The sequence below is a fragment of the Gracilinanus agilis genome, chromosome 1 (assembly GCF_016433145.1).
Source record: "Gracilinanus agilis isolate LMUSP501 chromosome 1, AgileGrace, whole genome shotgun sequence".
NCBI classification, from domain to species: Eukaryota; Metazoa; Chordata; class Mammalia; order Didelphimorphia; family Didelphidae; genus Gracilinanus; species Gracilinanus agilis.
In genome coordinates, this window is record NC_058130.1 from 525564628 (window position 1) to 525585059 (window position 20432).

The 20432-nt window shown below is 36.9% G+C and overlaps 1 protein-coding gene across 1 annotated transcript in view; it reads right to left on the bottom strand.

Moving 5' to 3' along the window:
* Positions 1-20432, bottom strand: part of DTNA (dystrobrevin alpha) — a 458249-nt gene that overhangs the window by 62034 nt on the left and 375783 nt on the right. Inside the window, exons 14-15 of the mRNA XM_044666412.1 lie at positions 9619-9706; positions 6067-6164 (exon numbers count right to left, since the gene is read on the bottom strand). Coding sequence (XP_044522347.1) covers positions 6067-6164; positions 9619-9706 — 186 coding nt within the window. The remainder of the gene's footprint in view (positions 1-6066; positions 6165-9618; positions 9707-20432) is intronic.

Consider the following 20432-nt stretch of genomic DNA (forward strand, 5'->3'; position numbering starts at 1 on the left):
GATCATAGTCAAAATTATCTGATAGTTTTCAATTTATAATATATTTCCCCTCAGAATATTCTCTTGAAGTAGGTAGCCCATGTATTATTTTCACATTTTACAGATGAGGTCACTGAAGTTTAGAGAGATTCAGTAACTTGCCCATGATCAGATACATTTTCAGATTCAAATCCAGTTGGTTTTCCTGTCACCAAGTCTCATTCTCTTCCTGCCATACCATGCGCCTAGGCCTTCATAGCTCTAATTATGCTTGAGAAGGGGAATGAGTTGGCATGGTAAGTCCTGTGCATTAGGGAATGTATTGTGGCCACATCACCTTTCTCTTGGACTATTGGGATCGCATCCTTATTGCTCTCACTCTATCTCAAGTAACTAATCAGTCTAAACTAGTTGTATAAAGCACAGTTCTGGACAAGTCATCCCTACTCACATAAACTCTTGTTGTCACGTCATACTCTTTATGACTTCATGCACCATAGCATGCTAATACTATCCATGTTTTATTTTTATTTTTGGCAAAGATATTGGAGTGGTTAGTCATTTCCCTCTCCAGCCCATTTTCCAAATGAGGAAACTGGGGCAAACAGGGTTAAATGACTTGTCCAGGGTCACACAGTAAGTTTCTAAGGCTGGATTTGAGCTGAGATCATTTGATTATTACAACAATTCTGGGAGAGGTAGATACTATTATAACCTCTATTTTACAATGGAAGAAACTAAGGCAAATGGTTAAGTGACTTAGCTAAGGTTATTTATACAGGTAGTAAATGTCTGAGACTGAATTTAAAATCAAGTTCTCCTAACTCTCAGCCTATTCAGTCTCCATATCCACTGTTTCACCTAACTTCCCTAGTGTTTTAAGTAGTAAATGCTTTAAAAAGCTTGTTGATTAACTGATGGTTGATTGGAAGTTTTGTAAAAGACATATTCCTGAGGGAAAAGAGAAGATTACAGAAGAGAGTGACATGAGAACCTGAACCTACGATACTTAGTGAATAGAGTACTGTACTTAGGATCAGGAAGCCTGGCTTTACATCTTGCCTTCAACCCTTTCTGGCTTATGAACAGGAGAGACTCCTCTCTAAGCTCTGACTTAATTATCCTTAAAATAAATCTATTCATCTGGTTGAGCTAAACTATTGCTTCAGGTCGTGAAAGATCTGGGAAATGTATTTGCTGAGCCATTGTCAGTAATATTCAAAAGATCATGGAAAGCAGGAAAGGAGTCACAAGATTGAAGAAGTGCAAATAAATATTTTTTTTAAAAGAAAGAGGAACAGAATATATAAACTATAGGCCAATGAACTTGGTTTTGATTCTTGGATAACGTCCTGAACTGGTCATTAAGGAGATAGTTGAGAAGGGGAGCAGCTAGGTGGCTCAGTGGATTGAGAGACAGGCTTAGAGACAGGAGGTCCTGGGTTCAAATCTAAAATCAGACACTTCCCAGATGTGTGACCTCAGACAAGTCTCTTAACACCCATTGCCTAACCCAGTGATGGCGAACCTTTTAAGAGATCACGTGCAATGCCCCTCCCACCCACCACATGCTGGGGACCCCCGCCCCTTTGCCCCACAGAGGAGAGGGAGAAAGCACTCCCACTGGGCTGCTGGGTAGAGGGATGGGTGAAGTGAGGAATGCCTCAGTGAGTGTAGAAAGAGGGAGGGGAGTGGCCCTAGCACTCTGTTCCCCTCTAGCTCTTCCACCTGTGAGTTGCCCACCTGACCCCTTGTGTGCTCCCACTGGGTTCCTGGGCAGAGGGTTGATGATGTAAAAAAATTTCATCAGACAAAATGGAGAAGAGGAAGGGAGCAGCTCTGTCCAAGTCTCTCTGCCTTTCTAATAATGAACTCTGGGGGCGAGGTGGGGAGGGAGAGTGAATGAATGCCTACAGAGAGCATTCTGTCTTTGGTACCCATACCATAGGTTCACCACCACTGACCTTACTGTTCTCGCTTGGAATCAGTACACAGTATTGAGTCTAAGATGGAAGGTGTTCGTTTTTTTTTAGACAAACATGGATTCATCAAGAACAGATAATTCTAGAGTAATCTCATTTCCATTTCTGGAAAGATTCCAAAATGGTGGAATGCCCTGGCTATCTTTCACACTGAGGAAGTTTCCAGTAGAGTATCCTAAGGATCTGTGCTTGATCCTGTACTGTTGAATATTCCTAACAATGCCTTGGATAAAGGCATAGATAGCAGGTTCATCAAATCTACATGTAACACAAAGCTGGGAGGGCTAGTGAATATATTGGATGACAGAGTCAGGATCCAAAATAATCTTGACAAGACTAAAGCATCTAATAAGATGAAGCTAATGAGGGACAAACATAAAGACTTATTCTTTTTTTTTAAACCCTTACCTTCTGTCTTGGTATTGGCTCAAAGGCAGAAGAGTGGTAAGGGTCGGCACTGAGGGTCAAGTGACTTGCCCAGGGTCACACAGCTTGGAAGTGTCTGAGGCCAGATTTGAACATAGGACCTCCTGTCTCTAGGTCTGGCTCTCAATCCAATGAGCTACCCAGCTGCCCCAAGACTTATTCTTAATGACAAAGAAAATCAACTTGAGTCCATGATGTGGATGTTAAGCCTGAAGAAGACTCAGTTTGAATATGATAACTTCTCCAGTTCATTTTTACCAATGAGGAAACTGAAGCAAATAGAGTTAAGTGACTTGCCTTGGGTCACATGATAAGTAAATGCCTGAGGCTAGATTTGAACTTGTGAAGATGAAGCTTCCTGACTCTGAGCTCAGTGTTTTATCCACTTTGCCATTTAACCGCACCTTCTTAAAGCATAATGAACTGAAAAGCTATTGAACTATGTATACCTTTTGACTTGTTTCTATTACTAGTACTATTACTTCTATTCTATTACTAGGTTTGTTCTCAAAAAAGATCAAAGAAAGAGGAAAAGGGCCCACGTGTCCAAAAGTATTTTTGGAAGCTCTTTTTGTGGTGGCAAAGAATTGGAATTGAGGGGATGCCCATCAGTTGGGCAATTGATGAACATGCTGTGACATGTGTTTATGATAGAAATACTGGTGTATGGTGAGAGTGGAGGAAGGGGATGGTATTAGAGAAATCTAGGAAGACATATGAACTGATGCAAAGTGAAGAGGGCAGAAGGAGAGGACCACTTTAGTCAGTAACAGTGACATTGTAATGATAATCAACTGTGAAAGACTCTGATCAACACAATGGCCCAACATAATTCCTAAGGATGGAAAATGAAAAATGCTATTCCCCTCCAGATTGAGAACTGAAGGACTCAGGATATGGATTAAAGCATATTTTTTCTTTCTTTTTTTCTCCCTAAGAATAGGGTTAATATGGAATTTTGTTTTGTATGATTTCATATTTATAATGGACTTTGTATTTCTTGCCTTTTCAATTGGCTGGAGAGGAGGTGATGCTTTCTCAATTGGTTGGGGAGGAAAAAAATTTGAAACTGAAAATAAAATTGAATCATGGAGAAAAAAATCCCAAAGTCGAATGGGCTATTTCAAGAGGTGTGTGTGTGTGTGTGTGTGTGTGTGTGTGTGTGTGTGTGTGTGTGTATAGAGTTCCCAATCTCTGGAGATCTTCAGGTAGACTCTGGCTTATCAGGTATGTTAAGTGAATATTCCTTTCATATATGGGATGGATGATATGTTTTTGAGGCCATTCCATTTCTCAAATTCTGTAAATCCTCATTTCACAGCATTGTTTTGAAACCTAAATGAGCTCAAATACTTTTCAAACTCTAAAGCGATATGTAAAAATCTTTTATTATTGAAGAAATGGGACAGATGGGATTTTGGATTTAGAATGAAGCTACCTTAGGAAATGATTGGCTATATGGAGGACTGCCTGAGAAGGAAGGGATGGTTTTGAGTTTGAGCATGGATGACTGGGAGGATTATGGTGCTACCAACGAAAAATAGGAAAATCCCATTTTGGCAGCTACTTACTGAAAAATTCCTTATGGCTTTTCTTTTCCCTTATAAAATTCTTGTCCCCAGTACTATGTAAATTGAAGGTTACCATGTATAACTAAATTGCTCTTATATTCAAATTTTGATGTGGCTATATTTCTCCAGAGGCAAGATAAATTCCTGTGGCTATACAGTCAGATTCTCACATTATGATGTTAATCCCATACTTGCCAAAGAACATTAAATGATGACTGTCTATATCTAAAGACCAAAAATCCATTCTCTCAGAAAAAAAAATTCATCAAAATAGTTTAATTTGTTTGGCTTAGCACAGTGCCTGGCATATAAATAGGCAATTAATGCTTATTGATATTTGATGTTAGAGAAAAAAATGCAAAGATTTGAATTTGGACCTAGATTCAATTCTTAGTTTTGATACATAGTAGGTAAGTGGTACAATGGATAAAGCACTGGGCCTACAATCAGGAAACTTGAGTTCAAATCGAGCCTTGGATACTTACTAGCTATGTGATCCTGGGCAAGTCACTGAACCTTTTTTTGTACCAGTTTCCTCATTTGTCAAATGAGGTGGAGAAGGACATGGCAAATCACTCCAGTATCTTTGCCAAGAAAACACCAAATGGGATCAGGAAGAGTTGGACTGAGCTGAAAAATTACTGAACACATATTTTTTGTAACCTCAGGCAAATAATTTTTTCTGAGGCTCACATTCCTTATCTGTAAAATGGGGCTTCTGAGGTCTCTTCTACCTTTTAATTTATTATCTCATGATCCTATTATCTGCTCAGAATTTTTGGTTCCAAACCTGTAGGCAAGAAGAGTTCATCATAATGCCTTATCAATCTTATTTCAGGCCAGACAGATGAATAGGAGAAACAAAGAATATGGGAGTACTTTTGCTTTGATGCAGTAGCAAAAGCATGTGGTCCATTCAGCTAATCTACACCATATGCTTAGTTAGTATTGAGTTTTAGCCCTACTCTAGAAAAATGTTAAATTAAATAAGGTAAGTAGCTAATATGTACAGTATTAAAAATCATGGCCAAAGAATTAAGACTGGATTTAGATATTTTATAAACTCTTGAAATTAAGGTCAAGACAAATCTTCCAAAATCTAAAAATTTCATTATTTCTAGGAAAGTAAAAGTGAGAGGTCACAAACAATCCCAAATGCTCAATATTGTTTTCAAAAGTGAAATGACCCAGAGAAATAAAATATTAAAAAGTCTCAAAAGAAAAGTCTGTGTGTTTTCATTTCTATAACAATGGATCAAAAAGAGCTAATGCCAAAATGCCAGAAAGAAATAGTAATAGAACCAGAGACAACATTGACATTTACTCAAGTCACAAAAAATGGATAGTAAACACTCTGAAGGAAAGAAAGGAATTAAAGAGAGAAATGATAAAAAAAACAAACAAACAAAAAAACCAATAAGGTAAAATATGGAAGGAGGAGAGTATGCCTAAGGAATCTTAGATCAGGATGATAACACTCAATAATTTTAAAAAGTTAATAGAGAATATGAATCAATTAGTATATCAAATACAATTTAAGCATTTCTGCTGATTTTGCAGATGGGGATCTGAGGCAAATAGGGTTAAGTGACTTGCCCAGGTTTACCAAGCAACTAAATATCTTATGGCAAAATTCACTAATCAAGGAAAAGGGGTTTTTTTCCTTTTCTTTTTCATGTGCGAAAAGAGATGGGAGGGAGAGAAAATAGCTTTTATTTTTCAAAAGGAAATAAACCTCAACCAAACAACCAAAAAGAAATGGCATTGGGTTGAAACTTGGTTGGAAAGAAAATTAGTACTCAGGACAGGAAAAATATTGATCAATTGAGAAGAAGGGGCAAAACTTAGTGCCTAAAGGTCATGATTAGACTGGAAATGGAAAAAAATAATTAAATGTTAACAATAAAATCTTTGGAAAATTCATATCAAAGCAAATCTTCATTATATAACTTCCTCAGACTAGATAATTTTTACAATTCAACAACAAAAAAATCTTCATTTGACAAGAAGGAACATTTCCTCTTAGACAGGTAGAGAGATCTTAAAATACAATCCAAATAAATAATGAAGCTCAGAACAAAATGCCACTTGTGCTTGAAAGCTTTTACCTGTTCTTGTTTTCAAGTTCTGCAATCAGCTGCCTTTGTTGTTTATTTGCATCAATGGTGAAAGAAATATCAGAAGCACCCCTTTGCTGACTAGGCTGCTGTGAAAGAGATGATAGAAAATATTTAATATTAGGGAGTACAAGACCATGTTCGTCACAGTGAATCTTCCCTGAGGAGCCTCAGTAAAATGTATTCATCTTACTATTCTGAGATGTGTGGAAAAGATGTACTTTTTATAAAAACAGGTAAATATACACAATTAAATGATAAATGATTGGCTCTCCCATTACCTTGCCCCCCAAAAGGGGTATAATTGGGAGACCATAGAACATGGAGTCAAGCAGTGGATACTTATTGACAGAAAGTTATCAGAAATAGCAAAATATGTGGCTCAGTGGATTGAGAGCCAGGCCCAGAGATGGGCAGTCCTGGGTTCAAATTTGACCTTAGACACTTCCTAGCTATGTGACCCTGGGCAAGTCACTTAATCCCCAATGCCTAGCCCTTACCACTCTTCTAGTATTGGCTCCAAGACAGAAGGTAAGAGTTTAAAAAAAAATTAACAGAATATTGGGCTTAGAGTCAGAAACATGGCTTTAGACACAAGCTGTGTGATTCTGGGCAAGTCATTTACTTTTTCCAACCTCAGTTATCTCAACTATAAAATGAGGATGATAATAGTAGCTACAGCATAGATCTTTTATAAGGATTAAATGAGATAACCTATATAAAAAGCTTTAAAGCCCAATATAAATGCTAGTGATTAGTTAGCTGTATTTAAGTGCTAGATTTGAATGTAAACAATGGACACTTCTGGTAGTAGCTGTGTGACCAAGGGCAAGCTATGGCTTTGTCATCTATAAAGTGAGGTCATAATATCTACCAAACAGAATTCAATCAATTAAGAAGTACTTATTAAATATCTACTATATACCTGCCAGATATTGCTAGGTGTTGGGATTAGGGTTTTTATATATTTCCTCTTGTTTTTTGGGCCAGATAAAAATGAATTCAAAGGCTAGATCTGGTTCATGAGATAGACCTTCACATTCCTGGCTGAAATAATGCTGAATAATTATATTATCTGAAATTATTATTGAATTGACTAGTTTTATTGAGAGATACTTGAGCTAGAATTTTCTGTCTCAATAAGGCACAGCCCTCAGATTTTTCCTTAAGGTTTTATTATAGGCAAGTATCATCGAATGGGAATAGAAAAAGACAGCCTGGGAAGATTTAAGTGTGATCCTTCCAGAAGGAAAGAAAATACACTCAAGTAAATGAGCTGTCAAGTTACCTTCCAATCTCATAATTCTTTTTAATCTATGGTTTGTTACCAAATAATAGAATTTGATACTTAGAAGGGACCTCAGTCACCATTTTGTACAAGCTATAATTGAAAGGAAATCCTATTAAAACATGTCCAACAAGTAGTTACTGAGCCTCTGAAATATGGATAGAAGGATCCATTACCTCTTTAAAAAAACTTTAAAAATTATTAGATTCTATTACTTCTAATTACATGTAAAAGGCAAGCAATTGGGCATAGATTATATGTGTGTGGTCATGAGAAGCATATTTCCTTATCGGCCATGTTGCAGAAGAAAACAGAACCACCCCTCCCCTGCAAAAAAAAAATGTGAAGAAGAATAAAATTTAAAAAATGCTTCTATTTGAAATCAGTCTCCATCAGTTCTTTATCTGGAAGTGGACAGTATTTTTCATCATAATCCCTTTGGGATTGTCTTAGATCATTAGATTGATCAGAATAGTTAAATCATTCACAGCTGATAATTGTGCAATATTTCTGTTGCTGTGTACATTGTTCTCCTTGGAACCCACTTCCTCCTAATTTATTTTATTTTATTCTTTTATTTTTTTAACCCTTACCTTCTGTTTTAGTATCAATTCTAAGACACAAGAGCAGCAAGGGCTACAGGCAATTGAGGTTAAGTGACTTTGCCCAGGGCCACACAAGCTAGGAAGTGTCTGAGGCTAGAACCCAGGTCCTCCCAACTCCAGGTCTGGCACTTTACCCACTGTGCTACTTAGCTGCTTTAACCCACCATCCCTTAAGGAAGAATCCATTTTTGGTCAGCTCTGATTGTTAGAAAGTACTTTTTTTCTGCCACGAAACCAAAATTTGCCTCTACTGGTCTCTTCATGTATTCACTTACTAAGGGTTATTAGATATCTTACAAAGTAGCTAGACTCATGTAACAGGGCTACAGGGTAGAGTGATATCTTCTCTAAAGCTCATCCATGATGATTATGATATTAAAAAAAAAATCCAAGTGAGCTTCACTGCAGAGTCAGGGAAATGGGGTGTGCTATGGTGCTGGGGGATGGCAATGAGTGTCACAGAGTAAAGATTAGAAGGATAGGAACCGATTCTTCCTCCAACACTACCCTTGCCTTTGGTTAAGGTCAGTTACAGCAAAATAAAACACATGGATTGATATGAACCAGGAAACCAACTGGACAAGAGGTTTTGCTTAATATCTTGTATGAGTTTGTCCTTCCAATTGACCCCATTGAGCATTAGTCATCTAGCAGAAATGGTTTTCCTGACACTCAGTGCCGAATTCCTTTTGATTTAATTTTCATTCCTGCTCCTTTTTCTTCTGAGATGTGCTGAGCTGGAAGATCATAATGAGGTTGACCTTATTCATGCTATTTGATGTTTTACACACTTCAATGCTACCTTGAGTCCACCGAGTCTTACTTAGGAAAAAAATAAAGTACATTTTTGGTTCGTAATTCCCCTCAGTCATGGGATCTGACAGGACCATGGTCAATGCACTGAACTGAGAACATGTGCCAAGGTTAATGCTTTGGGTCATTTTACTGCTCCTGTCCTAGATCATTAGTGAGAATACTCTGCAGTTAGGGCTCTGACAGTTGGGATGTCAGAGAGGAAAAAAAAATGGAGATGTCTCATACCTCTCTACAATCCAAAGTCTATGATTATCCTCCATTTCAGACATTTGCATTCTGAATAAAAATGCCAAATTGATTTTATTTCTTTTTGTTGGAGAGATGGAGTGATGCCAAAGCAGTATACTCTTTATATATAAGAAGAGAAAACCATGTCCTTCCTACAAGTGTTTTGTTTTAGTTTTTGGTCAAGTTCAAATAGTATCTGAGGGATGAATGTGAAAGGACACTCGCAAGCTTTTGGTTTTAATTCTAATCTGCAGCTGAGTCACTGGGTTATCTTAGCCAATTTATCATCAGAATATCAATTTAGATCTGGAAAGGATCTCGATATCCAACAGTTTCATTTTATAATACACAGAAGGTGCTTAATAAATGCTTACATGACTCAAACAGGTAATAAACATTAAGCCATTATTTTATCATTTTTACCAAGATGCTATAAAAACCGTAACAAATCAATAATAAACAAATAATAAATAAACTATTGTTAGCAAAAATTACATGAAAATAACCTCCAAATTTGAAATAGAAGGAAAAGGTCCTGTAGCTGCCCAGTTCTGACAGAACTCTCTTAGACATCATTAAAGATCTTTTCCCTTAATGAAAACTTACAGTTGAGGATGTCTCTGCTGCCAGTCTTGCTGCATATCTGGCAATCAGCCTGTGCTCCTCATCAAGACGGTTTGGGCTATCGAGCATGCTGTTCAGAATGGGAGAAGCATACAGTTAGGCAAGTAAGGAAACATTATCTATTCATCTTACAGTAGTAATGGTTATTTGCTACTCAATTTTTTTTTCACTGCAAAACTCAATGTTGATATAGAAAATTATATTATCCTAATGAGTTCAGGGTTTGGTCCCATAGATTACCCTAGGAGTCAGGACAGAGAAGACTTTAAAAATCTTTGCCTTTTTTCAATCCTATTCTATTGCTAAGGACTTGCATGTCCAATTGAACATTCTGTTTGATGAAGAGTAAATTTCACTAATTCTATTAATTCTATATTCTCGTCCACAGGACTGAGAATTACAGGACTGCATCTCAATGACAATAGGAAATTTTCAGATGAGGTTCGATTCCCAGTCTTGCCACCTATACATTTTCTCATGTTATAATAATAATTATGATCACTATGGCTAGTGTTTATATATTATTTGAAGGTTGGGAAAGCATTAACAAAGTAACTCATTTTATCCTCATAACTTCCAGGGAGATAAGTGTGATTATTATTTTCATTTAAAAAATTTGGAAACTTAGCCAAATAGAGAGGTTAAATGATTTCCCTAGAGTTATACAGCTAGTAAGTTTCTGAAGGAGGTATGGCAGATATAATTATCGCATTTTATAAATGAAAATTTTTTGACACAAAGGAGTTAAACAACTTGCCTATGATCAAAAGTTGGTAAAAATAAGAAGCTAACTGAAATTAGGCTTTCTTGATTCTAAATCTAACAGTCTATACTTTTTTTGCTACACTGTTTCCTCATTTTACCGGTCCTATGAATCCTATATAGGTAACAAGTGTCAGAATTCACATTAAAATTAAATTCCTTCCAAGTCACAGTCCCTACCTGTATTCTCCTCACACACATTTTATCCTTGATCTCCTCCCCCTTTAAAAACACACTCACACAAACCAAAACCTACTAGTAATAGTTGACTCTATTAATATATTATTTGTAATATTACATCTTTGGAAGAACTTAAGAGCCAGATGAAGTAAATATAGAAGAGAAATGACCTATTACAGGAGATACGAGCTTTGAATATGTGATTTCTGTCCTCATATCCTTCCATTGGCTTTCCAAAGCCATGGGTACCAAATTCTGAGTATTTACCTTGGTTTTAAAAATTCACTGTGAATTTATTCTTGAATACATCATATATAATAAGAAAGTTAGTGCCAGGCCCATATAGAGTTGGGAACTCACCATTCTGAGTTTGAATCTGGCCTCCTCCAATAACTGTGTGACTGTGGGCAAATTACTTAGCCCTGTTTGCCTTAGGCTCCACATTTGTAAAATTAGCTGGAGAAGGAAATGGCAAACTACTCCAGTATCTTTGCCAAGAAAACCTCAAATGGGTCTATGAAGAGTCAGACGCCACTGAACAACATCAAACATCACCTTTGTTTACCCATCCTCTTTACTCTTGTCAAGTAAATGTATTCTTATCCCTTATCTCCACCTCCACCCAGAATGTTGTACTTTCTTAAAGGCCAAAGGTGTAAACATTTGTACTTATTGTCAAGTCATTTCTCTGTCCTCTGTCCTCTTTTATTAACTCCTTTGATATGTTCAGAATTCTGTCTCCTCACCTGATTAAATATTAAAAAGGAATGTAAAAAGTATAAAAATATAAAATATAAAAAATATTTTAAAAAACTGTCAATGTATGTATTTGTGTGATGCATAGTACATATATTATATGGGTTATGTTTATTATCTATACCCCTGGTGGACAGGAGCTAGACTGTGAGTTACCTAACAAAATGTTAGGCACATAATAAACATTTAATAAATGCTCATCAATTGACTCTATTTTCAGTATGGACTCCAGTAGGTGATCAATTGATAGGAAATAAAATCAACATATGCATTCTAATTTTTCACAATAAAACCAAATGAATACCAAAAGCTTCAACTGAAGTCCAGTTTTGAGTCCTCATCACAACATGGAAGTGACCTTCTGTTCTTCAAAACTATGCCAATGGAATACAAGCTCTTACAAGCTTCACCACCCTCATAATGGACTCCAATCTGTTGTCCAAGTGTAACCTTGCATGGTTCAGAGAGGGCTATTACCAGAAGCGTGGCACCCACATCATGGTCACTTTGATCATAATTTACTAAACCATCCACACTGTGAGGGCAGTATGAATGTCCTGCTACTCTTGGCACTAAGAAAATATTTTAAATCAAAAGTGGTTCCTCCCGCATGCTTCTGACATATAAACCTTTGCTTTAATCAGAAAATCAGGTCTACAGAAAATTTTGCGAGCTCCAACCAGGGTGATCAGTCTCTTCTGGTGTATTTGAACCTATAGGCTTCATACAATATAGTGTATGGATGGTATCCTTTGAATACTTATGGATTCTAGAACAATCATAATAAATGACCGTCAGAAGTGACTTTAGCAAAGAACTTCCAAGTTTTGAAGAGAAAAGGCCCTCATGTCATTAAGGACCAGGAAGTATAAATAAAATGAGGGTTATTAAAAAAAATCCATCAATCTGAGACCTGAAGTTATGGAATGATGTCTAAAAGGCTATAACTCATATTCTCTTTCTCCCCGCCACTATCACAACTGAATGAACTAAGGGTGCTGTGATAGATCACCTCACACACAGCGTGCACAGGATTTATGATCCCATATCTGCAATTTCAATATGTTCAAATTATACATGTACAAGGGTGAACGAAGCATCTTCAGATAAATTTCATTAATTCAGTAGTTCAGTTACAAATGGTTGGACTGAATAGCCAATAATCCCTAAATCATTAAAACAAACACTGATTCCCATTCTTTCTCCAACCTGAGTTATTTATATTCAGTCTGTAATCAGCAAAACTTGGTTACTGGACTTAATTGGATTAAAAAGTTGCCAGGGCTTAAAAGTGTGTGTATTAGGGGACAGCTGGGTAGCTCACTGGATTGAGAGCCAAGCCTAGAGATGGGAGGTCCTAGGTTCAAATCTGGCCTCAGACACTTCCCAGCTGTGTGACCCTGGGCAAGTCACTTGACCCCCATTGCCTAGCCCTTACCACTCTTCTGCCTTGGAGTCAATACACAAGTGATTTTTCCTCTCCCTAGCAACCTCCAACTTGGAGGAGGAGAAAGGAATTCAAGTTACCAAGAAGTGCAATCCAGCTAATGCTCTCTGAACCCACAGAAGGCAGAGTTTTTATTGACTCCAAGAGAGAAGGTATGGGTTTAAAAAAAAAAAGTGTGTGTATTGGCAGGGGTGGGGGGTGGGGGCAAGGAATTCATCATTGAGGAAGTGCTTCATTCTCTTCCTTATCAGCCTGGCCAGTAGGATACCACTGCAAGATTGAAAATAGACTTGGGGAACTTAAGCTGCATCAGCCAAATCACTAAATTATAATGAAGCAAAGATTTCAGATGGACAACTAGATGATGCAGTGAATAGAGTGCTGGGCCCAGAATCAGGAACACCTGGTTCAAATCTGGCTTCAGAAACCTACAAGTTGTATGACCCTGGGCCTCAGTTTCCTCATCTGTAAAATAATCTAGAGAAGGAAATGGCAAACCATTCCAGTTATCATTGCCAAGGAAATTCCATTGGGGTCATGAGGAGTGCCTGAGACAACTGAACAACAAGTTTTGGAATAAAGAAGGTAGGTAATTAATAAAAATATATTTGATGGATAGTAAGGGATAGAATCAGGATCTGAACATAGGACCCCCAATTCCAAATCCAGCAATTTATTTATTGAATCATACTGCATCACAGAACCAGGAGAACAATGTATACATTCTATTCATGATCAACTGTGAAAGATAGCTTTTCTGATCAAGACAATGATCCAAAATAATTCCAAAGGACTCATGATACAAAGTACCATTCCCCCTCTAAAGAGAGAAGTGGTGAATACTAAACTTAGATAAACTTTCTTTTTCTTTGTTTGTGTTTTCTTTTCCACGTGGCTAATGTGTAAATATTTTGCACGACTTCACATATATAATCCATATCATATTGCTTGTCTTTTCAATAGGTAGAAGAGGGGCAAGAAGGAGAGAGAGAATTTGGAGCTCAAAACTTAAAATGAATTTTAGGGGGCAGCTAGGTAGCTCAGTGGATTGAGGGTTAGGCCTAGAGACAGGAAGTCCTGACTACAAATCTGGCCTCAGACACGTCCTAGCTGTGTGATCTTGGGTAAGTCACTGAACTCCCATTGCCTAGCCCTTATCACTCTTCCACCTTGGAACCAATACTTGATGATATAATATGGATTTCTAACTACTTTCTTTAGGCCAGGAAAAATATGACAGCCCTAATTATTAAAAATGAATAGTAAAACCAAGAGAAATCATGAGCCACAATAACTGCGGATGAAGTCAAGTGATTTAGTGATATAGTATGGACAGAAGAATTTGGCAGGATAAGGAGTATCTTCAGTTGCAAATATCACAAGCCTATTTAGAGACAGTTCTTATTATCTGCAAAAACACAGTTATTCTAAGATTGAAGGTAAGGGTTTAAAACAATGAATCGTAAAAAAATTTTTACATGTTAAGAAAAAAGATGACTTCGTGTCCCCATTGTCTGGCACCAATAAGGTGAAACTCCAAGCAAAGGAGACCACCAGGATGCCTAAAGAGGGGTGAACCAGCCCCGAGTGGAAATAGATCAGGTCCTGTGAGAGGCTGCTGTATTTCCAGCTTAGGTAAGATAGGAAGGCCAAGTCTCTAAGAAAAAAATTGTGTGTGTGGTGGGACAGGAAGTCTCTTAAATATGTACCAAAAGCTACTAGCTAAGTAGAACAGATTATGAAACAGCTCCTGCATTTTCATTTTAGTCTACTTAAGGTACATAAAGATGTACATATGCACATATATCCATATACATATGTGTAACTTCCCGTTAAAATAAAAAATGGCTAGTAATTTTTATGATAATGAGTATAGCTATTAATGTCCTTAATATATTCATGATGAAAAAATACTATATACTTTCCAGTGAGGCAGAACTTCTTTTCTTTATAGAAGTCTGTTAACTTTTACTCTATGTGAGTTTAAAATTTATTATTGGCTTGACTGCTGAAGCTGGGAATGTCAAAACTATATGAGGTAATTAAGTCCTTTTTTAGCTAATTAAAAATAATTAAAGTCAAGTTTGTAATATCTATGAATTATTGATACCATTTCTAATTAAAAAATATCCCAACAGTTAAATGCTATTCATTTTACAATATAAAACTGACTGAAAAACCAAGGACTTCCATTCCTTCTTATCTCCCAGACTGGCATTGTATGTATGTATGTATGTATGTAGCTAGAACCCTTTCCTTTCATCTTAGAATCAATACTATGTATTGGTTCCCAGACAGAAAAGTAGTAAGGGATAGGCAATGGGGGTTAAGTGACTTGTCCAGGATCACACAACAAAAAATGTTTGAGGCCAGATTTAAACCCACGACCTCTTCTCTCCAGGTCTAGCTCTCTATCTCATGATCTACCTAGCTGCCCTAACTGGCATCTTATAATAAAGAATAATACTAAGATTAAAATTCTCTGGAGGCTATATATTAATTTATAATCATTTATTGGATAGTAAAAGCAAGTTGGAGACAGAAAAGGTACATAATCATGTGGCAGGTTGCCTAGCTAATCCAAGCTCACCTCACATCCCCATTCACTCCTGCTTGGCTAGAAGAGAATGATGTTTCCTAGATCCATAACTTACCCCCATCCCACCACCCCATGATATCACTTTTTCTTGGTTTCCCTGGATGAACAGACAACCTCAGTCCATGTCTGAAGCTGATCTTCTGGATGCCAGGAGTTATGTGGGACAAGAGACAAGACTGGGATGCCAGAGAACCACTTTTTCACCTATGCTAGGTACTGAAAGAATATTGAGCACATGATGACCAGAGTCAGTTCAAGTCAGACCAGAGAAGCATCCTGACAAATAAGTTTTGAATTTTTTTCCCTCCCAAAGAGATGAGACATACTCTTTAGCATCAGTACAAGAGAAAGTCATTATAGGTAAGAATGATGGTCATAAAAGAGGCAGGATAGATCATTATAGTACTTTCAAATCTCTGAGGTATATCTATATCTTTATGACATTATTAGGCTCCAAAGTTCATTAAAAAAAGTGAAATGGAAGAAGGTCAAAAAATGAAAATAGAAGAATCTATTCAAGACCTAGTAATGTATGTTAGTCAAAAGAATGAGTCAAAATCATTTTGGAAAGAGACTGGAAGAATGAAAGGGGAAGATAAAATCACGGGAAATGTGAAGGATGTCTTTTTTGAACAGAGCCTGCCTCATTTAATAATTTTTAATTCTGCTGTTGGTTTTCTCCATAGAGAACATCTGGCTATCTCTACTAGGATGGGCATACATCTCAAGAGACAGTTTTATGGCCTTACGTGACCATGAAGTCATTGTGATTAAATAGCAGCTAATGAAAATGGCTGAGAATAATGATAGTTTTTTTCTCCAGTGATTTTTAAAAAAAATATATATTGCTAGTTTAATTAAGCAAAGGGCACAGGAATGGTTGCAGTATCTGGGATCCACTTGAAGGAGTGGATAAAAGGAGCTGATCACATTGTCTTCACAAAGAATTTATCTGTAGCCAAGATACATGTTTGAAGACTAGATAAAATTTTTATGCATCAAAATCTGTTTCATAAATTAACATGTCACCAAATGCACCAGAAATTAGATTAAAATCATCACTCTTTCCTTTATAAGTCTTGACAGGCTGATTAGTGAGGAGTATATGAAAGTACTCTGAGATCAATTGTATCAAACAATACAAATCTAAGATGTTATTATAATTGAACACCTTGGGTTAATATCTGTAAACAAGTAGCAACTATTAGCAAATTGATAAATACTATCATTTCAGAGATCTATTGTGAAGAGAAAGCATTTATTAGCATCAGTAAAACTATAATCAAATACTCAAAATATCTGAATATGTAAAACGATGATTATGCAAAATTAGTGGTGAGTAAGCCTGGTACTTCTACTAAGAAATTCAGTTAAATTCAAGAAATCTGAGATGTTCTCAACATTGTGCTAGGTGCTATGAGGTATATAAGAAAGTTACGTGCCCTTATAAACCTTCCTGGGGATATAAAACATATACTGATGAAATGATTGTATATAATTAGATGCTAGAAGAATTCTGAGGAGTAGCTAGAATAGTCGAGTCACAGACAATGTGAAATGTGGTTGGCCTTGAAAAGTAAGTAGGGTATGAACAGGGAAGATGTAATAGGGAAAGCAGAATTAGTAAAGGCATAGAAATGGAATGGATATGTCCTGTATGAGGCATCCTGGGAAGTAGAAGGTAAGATTAGGAGGATATTGTGGTATTTGGACCTTGTATATTTTTGCTAGACTGTAGTGATCAGTGGAGGAAAGCCATTTTAGGATCACAGGATTTGTGATAAAGTCATATTGTAGAAAAAAATTGTAAATGTGGGTACAGCACAGCCTGGGGAGGGAAAGAAACTGGAAGTCAGGTGACTACATAGTAGGCTATTACTATAATCCAGACAAAAGGAGATGATGTTTTAGACTAGGGTGGTAACAATAGGAATATAGAGAAAGAGATGAATTTGAGTGACCTCCTTAGTGAAGAAGTGATAAAACTTGGTGACTAACTGAATATAGGCAATGACGAATGGAGAATGATCAAATATGTTAAGTAGGTGCCTGAGAGAACCAAACCAGTAACAAAAAGGTGATGGAGGGAACAGATTATTAGTGCCTGAAGATGATGTATCTGGCTTTGAATGCTGATGGTTGTCCTTTGTTTTTGAAGAAGACCAATGACATCAAGGGGTAATATCTTGACTTGCATGTGAATTGGATTTAAATAAGGCAGAGTTGTCCAAAGTCTTCAGCCTCACTCTCTTTTCCAGTCATCAAATCTAGTGACAAGATGAAAATCATTTTGACTTGTGATGGCCCAGGATGTAGTGCATGACCTTGGCTTCTCCAATGTCTGATAGAGCTTTAAATGCCCCACCATGCCTGCTTCAGCTGCCTTCATAGTTCTTTAAACAAAGTGTTCTCAAACACCCATTCTCCCAGGGGAAGTCTTCACAAGCTTAGGGGAGATATCTCCCTAACTCACTGATGGGTTTGTGGCCCACTAATTACCTTCTGGAGTTTAAGGAACTAGGTTTGAATCCTGGCTCATTTGTATGACCTTACAAGTCCCTTAACCTTCCCACTATTCATTTCTGTGTTTATATAGTTAGGAGGTTTGACTAGACAACCTGTAAGGACCATCTCTTCCAGTGAGATGACCTTGAAGATACTCTTTGATGCCACCTCCACTAATGTACTCCTCTGTTGCCTCACTTAAATATAATAAAAGGTATAATACCAAGTGAAAATGTCTAACAATCTGATACAAATACAAGATCACAGCTATAATGAGACTGCAGAACCACAGAGATAATTTTAGAAGTCCTAAGCATAGAGATGGGAGCTGAGGCAGTAAAAAGGGAAAGCCTGAAGGAGAGCTTTTAAAAAGAGAAGAAGAAAAATAAATAAAAAGAGAAGAAGAACCTTGAAAGTCCTAAAGAGGTAAGAGAAAGAATAGAAGCCACTGAAGGAGCCTAAGAGGGAGCAGTTGGAGAGGTCAGAATAGAGGCTAGGATAATTTCATATCATAGAAGCCAGAGAAAGAGAGAATTTCCAGAAGTGAGGTGTTCAATAGCACAAAATGTCTAGAGATCAAGATAAGGCTATTTAGTTTGACAAGAAGAATGTCACTATCTACAGCGAATGGAAAGTCAGTAGAATAAAAGAACAGAGCCAGATAGCAGGTGATTAAAGAGAAAATAAAGGCAGTATAGACCAGCTGAAATAAATCTAAAATTTATGGGCAATTTATGAAGGGCATCGCAGTATAGAGAAGATGGAGCATTGACTGGCCTTGATGTCAGGAAGAGCTAGATTTAAATCTTGCCTGTGACACATACTGGCTGTGTGACACTGGGCAAGTTATTTAACTTCTCAGTGCCCTGGGCAACTCTCTGACATGATAAGTTACAGAACAGATGTTGTCTTCCATTATGGGAAGGAGGTTTTTTTTACTGAGATTTTCCTAAACCAATGAAATCATAGGAATAATCACCACATGCTTCCTCCCCTCCCCACAAAGTGCAATTCATAATCTATTATGAAATCCAAGCACATTACCTCTTACTTATGTGCAGTCCAAAATGCAATTAATTAAGAAGCCTTCAGAGAAAGAAATTATTAGGTTTGATAGCAGAAATGTAAATATATCTAATTAATGAATTTGTTAATAGATTTGGTATTTAGGAATGTCCCATTCATTTCAGTCTTTAGCCAGGACATGCGTTACTGGGACATGAATGAGGCTACCACTTTTCTCACATAACTTGTATAAATAAATACTTATAATTAATACAAACTCTGAGACAATTAAAACAAAAATATGAAGCCTTTTTGTAATTCTCTTTAAATTCCTTGAAGGCAGGCAGGCACTGGAGCATTTAAAATTTTTGGATCTCCAGCATCTTTGATGAATGGCAGTATCTTATCTATAAACCAGTAGTTCTTAAATGCTTTGGACTCAGGACTATTTTGTGTGGTTAAAAATTATTGAGGACCCCTACACACAAGAGCTTCTGTTTATATCTATTGATTAGTCCAGTGATTATATTCGAAATTAAAATGTCTTAGTACTTTTCTGAAGATAGCTTTGATCTCAACTAGCTTTTAAAAGAGCCTCAAGGACCCCAGAGTTCCCTGGATTATACTTTGAGAACCAATGTCATCATTTTGTCATTATGAAGAATTCCTATCATCTCTAGATCTAAAGACTTATTTTAGTAAGTAAATTTTAGGGAGTTCCCTAAACTTCTGAAAGACTGAATAACTCATATAAACTCATATAATCAATATGTGCCAAAGGTGGAATTTGAACGCAAGTCCTTGAGACTCCAGGTCCAGCCTGTACCACTGACTACTGTGGTGTTTTGTACATAGTAGGTACTTAAATTTTTGTCAAGTTGAGTGTGGTGGCACCTGTCTATAATACTAACTACAAGGGAAGTTGAAGCTAGCAAATTTCTTGAGCTTAAGAGTTCCAAGTTGCATTGGTTTAAACTGATTAGGTGCCTGTGCTGTTTGGCATCAATGTGGTCAACTCGTGGGAACAGGGAACACCAGGTTGCCAAAGGAGGAATGATCAGTCCAGGTTGGAATGGAGGAGGTCAAGGTCCCTGTGCAATTAGTAGCAGGATCTTTCTGTGAGCAGCTCCTATATTCCCAGTCTAATTAGAATGTTTTTTTTAAAAACTATTATTGAATTGATTTGTTTTATTGGACAGTGCTCTTTGCAGAGGAGATATATGCAAACTTGGTCTCTGAAGACAAAATAAAGTCTTAATGACTTAGAAGAATGCAATTCCCTCAAACTTGCATGTATAATTTTCTAGTTGACTATCTTATCACTTCTCTCCTTTTCACTTCAATCATAACTTAAATGAAGCAGTACCCTCTAATCCACCGGAGACAGCAATGGTCTTAGAATAAACTAAATTTGATATTTCTGAAATAACAAGATGATTTTCAGGAAAGCAATGATTGGCTGGTTCTCACCCAAAACCCATGAGTCCATCTGTATAGTAATTCTTAATCCAAGTATGCCGTTTTCTGTCTTTGCAATAGTAT